This window comes from Myripristis murdjan, chromosome 20 (genome assembly GCF_902150065.1).
Source record: "Myripristis murdjan chromosome 20, fMyrMur1.1, whole genome shotgun sequence".
Lineage (NCBI taxonomy): Eukaryota > Metazoa > Chordata > Actinopteri > Holocentriformes > Holocentridae > Myripristis > Myripristis murdjan.
In genome coordinates, this window is record NC_043999.1 from 18177996 (window position 1) to 18187995 (window position 10000).

Here is a 10000-nt window from a genome sequence, read left to right on the forward strand (position 1 = left end):
GATGCCTGGTCACGACGCTCCCTGCTCATTTGAGTGAGACCAAGTGTATACATTTCGCGGAGGCTTATGTGAAGAAGAGAGGTGTTAAAAGTAGAGCTCAAGTCAATTATGTAAACGTCAAGCATCTGGAGAAAGCACTGTCAATATAAGGTGCCACTTTTTCCAGCGGTGTGAGAGTTGCCTATAAACATGGAGGGGCAAGTTCACAAAAGAATTGCATAGCTGTTGTGGCCACTAAACCTGAGCAAATAGGACGAAAAGAAATCATGTAAGTCAGAAGGCACCTGCAAAGGGTGAACTGCACCCCTAACTGCGCTGTCAAGCAAATACAGTCATGGTGTGCCTTCGCTATTTGCACATATTTAAATTAGGTAATATGCATACATTTGGCTCAAAATTGGCCCCTTTCTATGCAGATGAGCCTCAATGGAAAAACAGTCCAATTCACCAAGACCAGCGCTAATAGCCACATGCAATTGGAGTGAAATTATTTGCGTATTGAGAGAGGGCATCATCACACCAGGTGTGTTCAGGAGCAGATATTTTGAAGGAGGATATCACTTTTTGATTTAACTGAGACTGAAATTATTCACAGATGCATGCTGCCGAATCAAACCAGTCATTGATATACTTGATGACTTCAAGGATGACATTGAGCCTGCCACCCAAAGATGCACTGTCCTGTCTACTACGTGCTCCTGGCACGAAGGCAACATTTACACCAGGGATACTCAAAGTCCGGCACGCGGGCCACTTTCGGCTCGTGACGCAATTTTGACTGGTCCCCCAAGTAATCAATCAAAAATAAAAAATTAAATGATAAAATACAAAATACAAAATAATAATATTAAAATTATTATTATTTTTAAATTGTAATAAAGATATTATCTTATCGGACCGAACAGAATATGCGCCCGCGGTGCTCCGACGAAATATCTGCTGAAATTTCGCAGAATTTGAACACAACATGGTTGCAGCAGCCGTTGCATTGTACCTAAACGTCTGTGCGTGTGTGTGTGTGTGTGTGTGTGTGCGTCCACATTTTGGGCGGTTGTCTGTCCGTCCAGTGCCCGCCAAAATATTCTGCAATTTTAATATAAAAATTGTTATTTTTGCTCCAAACACATTGATTGTAGTACTGGATAACTGGCTAAAACCTTAAAAGGAAAAAAAAAAATCACTCTGCAGAATCCCACAGATTTTCCTCCTGAATCACCACAGAAAACCAGAAAAAATTCCGTGAATGAGTGCTGATCATTAATTACATTACTAGTATATAATTAATAAGTCATCTAAACAGTCAAGACTGCCCTCACTCAGAAAAGATTTGTGTTGAATGTGGGCCAAGTCATAAATAACTCTTTGTGAAGCAGTTGAAAGAGATGTACTCTGGTATCTTCAGTGTTAACCCACTTGACAGCAGACAGACAAACAGAAAGCTATTCATGTACATTTGTTGTTCATGTAAAAAGTTGTATGTGCTGAATGTGCAAATTGCACTTACAGAATTATTCAGTATTGAGGAAAAATGTGGCAAATTCATTTGATTACAAACTGTGTCATGAGCATAATAGAAATGAAAAGCCAAGCCATAAAAAACTATCATTGCACTTACCTTTTGATATGTTTTGTGAAAATAAAACAAATGAAAGAGAGAAGTAATCAAGTCATCACCCCTTGCCATTTTCCTAAAGTGGCCCCCGGGTTCAGGTATTTGAGTATCCCTGATTTATACTTTGCCATATAACTGCAATCAGAGGCAAAACAAGGGCAAACTGCACGGAGCTGCAAAACTTTATGGGCGTGCTTGTGCTGTAATCGGACCTTGACATGGGGCAGACAGCTGCTGCAAGTGATGTGCAATTCATGATGCTTTCAGCGGCTGCAATCCGTTCTGTGTGAATTGGCCCGAGTGTTAAACACATGTTCACCTGTGCCGGCTGACCAGCTGACCACTGCCATATGAAGAAAACTATTGGGCTGTCCCACGTGGAAAATCAGTCACACAGGCCAAAGTGTGGGTATAATCCATCTGAAAGTCATGCTGGGGCTTTCCAGCTTTATCCTACCAAAATCTAGACCAGCAGTTTTCAAATGTTTTTATATTCTGGACACCCAAGTTGACTTTCATCGAGCTGGGTACCACAGTTTTAGTGCTTTTTCCCTCAGGACCCTACATGAAAAGATATTTTGGTGTGTGTTAAACAGTTTTTTAGAAGTCATACTGCAAGAATTACGATTAGATTCAAATGATAAGGATAAAACAATATCTGTGGAATTAAAATGTAAAGTATTTAAACATGAAATTTCTCATTTTGCTGAAGAAGCCGCCCAAGGACCCCTGAAGGCCCTAGGACCCCACGTTGGAAACCATGGATCTAGTACAAGCTGTTAATTCAAAGGCTAAAGCACAATTGAAAAAGGGGACCTGCACACTGTATTCAAAAGCCCCATGAAGTTTAATTAGGCAACATTTTGGTCTCACAAAGAAATCTTCATAAGGCTCAGGCAAACATAACTGTGATGTAATCAAAACACTGCCTAATTAAAGTTTTTGGGAGCTACAATACAGTGTGTCGACTCCCTTAAAAAAAAAAAAAAATGAAATTAAAAAATAATTACAAAAAACCTCCTCTCCATGTTGAAGTTTTCTGATGCAGCAGCTGAAACATTAGCTTTAGGATGTGAGTGTTTTCTTTTAATCTATACACAAACCTCACATATTTCTGTGCTACTGTATTACCTTTTCAAACCATTCCCACTTTTCTCAAAACCACCAATTTTCAGTTCCTGTGACTTTCTCAAGCTTTTCTATAGGATCCCTAATACACACAAGAACACACAATATATTAGTCTCCATCGCTCTTTCTCTCTCTCTCTCTCTCTCTCTCTCACACACACACACACATTTGCCGCACACAATGTAATCCCCTTATAGCATACGTAAAGTGCTTACTCACTCACTCTTATCTTGACACACTGAATTGCCAGAATCCTGCCTACTTGTGTATCAGCCCCCTCAGTCTGCTTAGCTAAACAGTCCTTTGAAAACCCAATCCACACATACACACACGCACACATACACACACACACACACACACACATGTATGTATGTATAGTCTATGCCCTTAGTGAAGGACATTCTAAATATGGGCTGCTTGGACCCGTTCAACTTACTTAACTTCAGAAATAGCAGATGAGTGCAGGACTGCAGGTGTTTGAGAGACGTGAACACTCGCTCTCACACTCGGAATTAATGGAAACCAGCGCTCTCACTGGTGCAAACAGCAGCGCTTTATATGTTTTGTGCACAATATAGAGATCTAAGTCACATACAAAATCAGTTAAAAAGCCTCTGCTCTCTTTGGCTGTGCTTCAATAACCTAATAAAGGCCATGACATCAAAACATTTACAAGCTTAAGTGGGCAAAGAAAAAAAAAACATAAAGAAAAGTAAAGAAAAAAAAGGCTTTTAAACTGATTTTTGGAGTGCCTTGATTCTCTAATTATGCACATCAATATTGGAGGACCTTTCTTACCCAATTCTACAATTTTTAGCAATAAGAGCTGTGGGGAAAAAAAAAAAAAAAACATCTCAGGCTCCTATCTTTTTTTCTATCATTTTCTACATTTTAACAAGACCTTGTGTTTCACCCATAAAGAAAGGCACATAATGATAGAGGCACAAGTGCAGGTAAAGAGCACTTTAAAAAACAGAGAGAAACAGTGAGGCAGAGAGAGGGAGACGGGAGGCAGAGGCTGACATACTGATGTTTAATTTTTATGAGGTTTTGACAACTCTGCAACAGATTCCGGTATAAGGGCAAAGCTCTGGCCTGTCACAGACACCCCAGCAGACCGTGCCATCATTATCGGATGCGGTTGCCGTAGGGACCGGGCCTGTAACCGTTGGATACGAGAGCCCAGGAGACTAGCTGTGAGCACTATCAGCACAAAACACAGCAGAAACCTGTAGGGGCCATGATGGATGGAAAGGTTTCGCTCTCTGTATCTCTCTCTCTCCATTCTTGCATCGCTGCCATCCTTGCACTCTTGATCCCCCCCCCAATCCAGCTCTTTTTTTTTTTTTACTCTCTGAGTTTTCCCACTCTATCCTCACACTAAGTCCTTCACTCGTTTCCCAGTGTGCCTCTTCTCCCTTTATTACTTTCCCCTCTCTCTCTCTCCCTTTCGCTCTCTCTCCCCTTTGATCCATCTCTAAGGGGCTGAATCACAGTTTGGAGCGTATGCAGAGAGGAGATACCGTTGCATGTCTATGCGTGTGCGCTGAGGCGGCCTGTAAAGAGCGAGATCAGACGGAGAGGTGAGAAGAAAGCAGGATTACTGCGAGGGAAGGGGAGGAAGAGGAGGAGGAGAGGGATACGGGTGAAGGAGTAGCAGAGAGGGAATGGAGAGGGAAGGAGGGGGAGAGGGACGGTAAAGAGGGGAGGCCAAGGAGAGAAGATGGGAGTCATTTCCAGCCGTTTCACCCTCCTCTCCTTGTGCCACCGACGCCCACGAATTGCTCTCTCTTCGCTGTGATCTCAAATCTTCTCACTTTCAATGTCACCGGCCAAAGTCAAACCTTCATCCCTCGATTCCTCCTCCCCGCATTAACCCTTCCTCAATCGCTAATTCCTCTCTCCTCATCTCCTTCTTGTGCTCTCTCTCTGTTTATCTCATCCCGCTGCCTTCCTCTCTGTCTCTATCCGACACACACGTTCACTCTGCGTGTGTGTGTGTGTGTGTGTATGTGTCTCTCTCTCTCTCTCGCTCGGTCCTTGAAGACGCCCCTAAGCCACGAAGAAGGAAAAGCACTTTTCTGCCTCATCAGCTTGCTAAGCCCGGTGTGGAGAAAGCACAGCTGAAGGCTCTCCTACCGCTGATGCTAACAGCTAATGCTAATGCGCCCTTTGCAAAGCATGAAGGCCGTCGGGCTCAAGCTAAGGGCTAATGATAATCGCACTTTACAGCATGAAGGCCAGTGGGTGGGCGAGCACTGACGCTAAAAGCTATTTAGCTTCAGCGTGAAGACTGATAGGCCGGAGAGCGCCAACCCCACCGGTTAATGGGTAAAATATAGCTCATTAAAATCCATGTGTGTCCAGAGTGTCCTGCTTCTCCTCAAGCCATACACACAAATTACTCACTCCTTCATATATAATATCTTTTTTTTCTCATTCTGTCTCTCTCTCACATGCGCGCACACACACACACACACACACACTTGCTCCATCCATTTTCTCTGGCACGCGTCCCTCACCAGAGCGGTTGTTGGGGGAAGTCCTGACAGGGGAGACAGAGGGAGTGCGCGAGGAGGAGTAGGGCCTCTGTCTGTCTCTCTCTATCGTGGAGGCGGAGCCCACAAAGTGATACTGGGCGTAGCCGTCCTGGAAAACACACACACACACACACACACACAAAAAGCACATTACATTCAGCAGATGTAAATCAACACTGGGTTATAACATGTATTCCCTCACAGATTACTAGCTGCCATTTGAAAATTGTGATGCTGTATGTAACTGGAAAACACACATATATACAGTTAAATTGTTTTTGATTATTTGCACTCATCATCTGCTCAAAGTATTACCATCTGGGAGTGGTACCATTGTATATAAACGCTCATACAATTCACTTTACAGACAATTTCTATGCACAGGAAGTAAGATTCATTAACAGACACTTGCATGTGATTTCTTGATGTCACAGTGAGAAGGTATTTTGGGAGCCTATTTGTTGAAACAGGTTGTTTGGGCAGGCTTAACACGAAGGGGAATGTACATTCTTTAGCATTTATTGTTAAATATGTAAATATTCTGGCATGGAAATTTGATAATAAGTTTGAAAAAGTTATTTCATTGTGACATTAATTACTGTTTTTAATGTGTCTGTTTGGAGCACATATGGGTGTGTTTAGTTAGGATACATGCAATAGACAGTAAGCAATAAAAATGATTTCAAATAAGTGAAACAGGGTCTTTAATCTCATCAACTTTCCTCTTCAAGCATTTTTAAGCAACTCACCAAGTAAGCACTTCTGTAATTTGACCAGTGCATTTTTGTGATAATTATAATTACTGTTTTTGTAATCAAGAGATGCCACATTAATCCCATATAACCAATTTTCCCCGTCCCCAATTAGGCAAGATTAACAGTATTAACGTTTTCTTCCAAAGATAGCAAAGACAGCTCCTTATTTCACATTATACATTATTATCGTACTTTAAATCCAAACTATAATGTCCCTCAATGTCTCTCAGCAACTTTTGTCAGTGAGTTTGGCGAAACCTCTTCGAACAATCTCAAGGATGGAACAAAGGTGCAGCAGTTGCTCAGCCAGTGCCGAATATGAAGTGCTACCTTGACATTGGCTACATCAGCGATTCAGTATTTATGAATCACAGTGCTATATTCATAAACTACTAGTCCAGAGATAAAGCCCCGCACTGGCCAAAATTTCAAGGCTAGCATCCCCAAAAGCCTAGAGGGAATGTTTTTAGCAATGTTTTTTGGCAGTGCAGATAGGTGAGCTTTATTTTGAATGCGCACATTCAAGAAGACACACACACACACACACACACATACACAAGGGGTGTATTCAGTACAGATTTGAATTGCGAATGCCTCATAAATTCCAATTCAATTCCTGAATTTGAGCTGAAGCAGTAAACAGAAACAACTGCAATCCACATGTGAGTTAAAGAAAAGCAGAGCAGGATGAATTTAAATTCATTGGAATTACAATGCCTCTTCTATGCTTTAGTAATACATTAAATTCAAATTTCATTGAGCACAGTGAAGTCTAAGGAGACATCAGGTCTCGCTCAACTGCTCAGCAGGAAACCATCAAGCCTCTTGGAATTACTATTATCAAAGGCAAGTATGTTAACCAAAATGATTGTATTTCACTGTAATTTGAATCGCACTTAATTTAAATTCTAATCCCTGGAATTCAAATCACTTCCAGTGGGTTGTGGCCAATTCATTAAATTCCAGCATTCAGAATAGAAGGGGCTTAGGGGCATTAGGGCTGTACCATATCGCTCATGATAATACTGGTACAAATTTGTCTGTGAAAAAAAGTGTCTTATCACGATATCAACGATGTAGCAGCGTGATGATGTGTTGACGCATTTGCACACCCTAACCCACGCAGCCTGCAGCACTCTGTCAGCACAACAGCACGCAGAGGGGCGTCAGCCTCTGAGCTGGATGTGTTCTCCACACGGCCCAGGTACACTGACAGCCTCATAGAATAAGGCTTATGGAGTTGACGCATGTACCTCGCGAGCCTTTGCCATTGTGTGAAATAAGACTGGACGCTCAAGTTCAACATGCACCACAACAGGCTATAGTTTAGATTTACTTTCCTGTGGCAATTAATACACTCTAGTATTTCTTATATCGTCATGCGGGTTCCAGTTTGTTACATTCAAATGATCGAGTCAGTGATGGAAAGTATCCTGGTACAAACTTGTCTGTGAAAAAAAGTGTCTTATCACGATATCAACGATGAAATTATTAGTGTGTCCATGTGGGGAGGAAATGTCGGTTGTGTGGACGCCATTTTCTAGCACCCTCGTTTAACCAGAGGGAGGCGCTACTGTCATCGTAACCTGGTCAGGAATACATCTGTGAAGTTTATTTCTCTGAAAAGCAGTATTCTCATTTGTCTGTAATTCTAGGTCACTGTTAAAAATGGACCTTGTAATTATTATTGATATATTTATGTTTGAATGAATAACGATGGTTTGATTTCGTACTAAATACAATATATTTAGATTTCATTCTTGCCTCACAGTAGTTTATGCCCTGTTGCGGTCAAGATGCCAGAGCATACTGTTGATTGATTGAGTGTTGAACTACGCCAATAAATAACAGCTGGAACACAGTACAGTTCAGAGAAAAAATGAAGTCTCATATTCATTCCTACAGCCTGACCGATCCACCACCCTGTTTAGTGCCAAAACCTGATTGAGCTAGCCCTTACCTATTACCTCGGTAACCGTTACCTTTATGGTACAATTGAATTGAGTAAAATTGAGCAAAAACACTACAATAAGGTTGAGAATTAACTACAATTAAAGTGATTATAAGAAAAAGTGGGCTACATATAGGCTAATGTCCAGTGTCATTCTGAGGGAAACTGTAGTTACTGTTTTTTTGTTTATCGACTTTAATATCTTTACCACAAACTACACTGAAATATAGTGATATAATTTTAAGGTTTTATCACCCATCCCTAATGCACATGCATAAAGACATGAAGTAAAATGTATCTTTGACAGATAAATCAACACAGAGCAAGCTGACTGCTAACTCTTTGAGAGGATGACATTTGAATGGTTCAAGTATGGGCTCTTTGGTGTTTGATTCTGCTATCAACCTTTGCTACTACTGGCCATTGTACACTCTTTCTGATGGCGACCCAATCAAAAATTAAAGCAAAACAACTACCTGGCTGGCCCCTACCAAGACTGTAGTGTCTAAACCTCTGCAACTGCTGACACAGTTAATTGAAAACAACACATTTCTATGAATAAAATCTAAATTATTAATTATACGCATGCATTAATAATTACAGGCAATGGAAAAATATCTTGGCAGGTACATATTTTTGAGTTAACAAGCCACTGGTTGGTGTTAACATTAATTTCAGACTGATGAATAAACTGTACATACAGAAGCACACACATGCCTGTGCACCCACATACATAAAACCAGACAACATGCAAATTAAAACACATGAATCAAGCCTGGGCTTAGTGAATATTCCACTGTCCTTGTCGAAAAAATTAATACAACTAACAACTCCAGAAGCATAATTACTGCAAAGCCATTGGCTTTGTATCTGTATTAGTTTAGCAGTGATTGGAGCAAAGCCCTTTTCATAAAAATGGATTACTAGAGTCAACAACAGTCACAGAGCCGGAACCAAATTCAATTTAGCATTAAGATAATTGGGTACCTCTGAAAGCAAAGCACCACAAGCAGATGATAATCAAAAGATAATGGAGACATATTCCATCATAGCTTTACTGTCTGGGGGCCTTGGCTTGGCAGTGGGAAACTGGTAGGACTGCAATGATTCTGATACATGAGGGGAGGTGAATTACTTTGGTACTGTTAAGAGGGAGGGAGGAGGAGAGGACCCTTCCCTCTCCTCCTCCTCTCTCCCTCTTAACTAAGGAGGAGGAGGAGAATAAAAAATAGAGAAAGTGAGAGATGGGGTAATGGAAAGACAGGGAGGAAGGACAAGAGGGGTGCAAATGGAGAAAGGCACAAAAGATGAAAGAAAGTAATGAGAGCAGAGAGGGGGAAAGAGACAGTGGAAGAGTAATGATGAAAAAGTAAAGATGGGAAGAGAGGGAGAGATGCAGATAGTGAGAATGAGCTGGAGAGAGAGAGAGAGAGAGAGAGAGAGAGAGAGAGAGAGAGAGAGAGGGGTAGGATGTCCTGCCTTGACTCCTATTTCCTGGGATGGCACTGAGGACTAATAGAAAACTGAATCCTCTGACACACATCAGTTCAAAGGTAGCTCACTTCCAGTCTCTGCTGTTCCTCCCTCGCTCCTGCTTCATCTATTTATCCACCACTTCCTCGGTCACCCCGAACTTCTCCTTCACCGCGTCTCACATTCTCTGTCTCTCCCTTTTCTCTCCATTATTTTATTCATCATATCTCATTATATATGGAGTAACTTCCCCATGGCACGCTGGACCGATCTGCAACTGGACACGGTGTCAAACTGCCATAAAGTTACTGAATATTAAATGTATTTCTGCAGAGCAATGTGTGCTGTCTACTGTCTACCGCAGTGCTTTTCTAAGTGGGGTGCAGGGATGAGCCACAAGGGTCCTTGAGGGGCCCCCTTAGCAAAATGAGGAATAACTAAGTTTTACTATAATTGAATTTACAAGAAATGATCTCAATCACGGATTGTATAAAAATGACAACTCTAGTTCGGTTTCACTCTTTCCTCTGCTGAATCTCT

At 41.5% G+C, this 10000-nt stretch overlaps 1 protein-coding gene across 3 annotated transcripts in view; it reads right to left on the reverse strand.

Annotated features, from left to right (window-relative positions):
* ctnnd2a (catenin (cadherin-associated protein), delta 2a) overlaps nucleotides 1-10000 on the reverse strand; it is a 341708-nt gene that overhangs the window by 4436 nt on the left and 327272 nt on the right. For all 3 annotated transcript variants that reach the window (XM_030079647.1, XM_030079644.1, XM_030079645.1), the window contains exon 22: nucleotides 5264-5390. In XM_030079647.1, the coding sequence (XP_029935507.1) occupies nucleotides 5264-5390 (127 nt within the window). The remainder of the gene's footprint in view (nucleotides 1-5263; nucleotides 5391-10000) is intronic.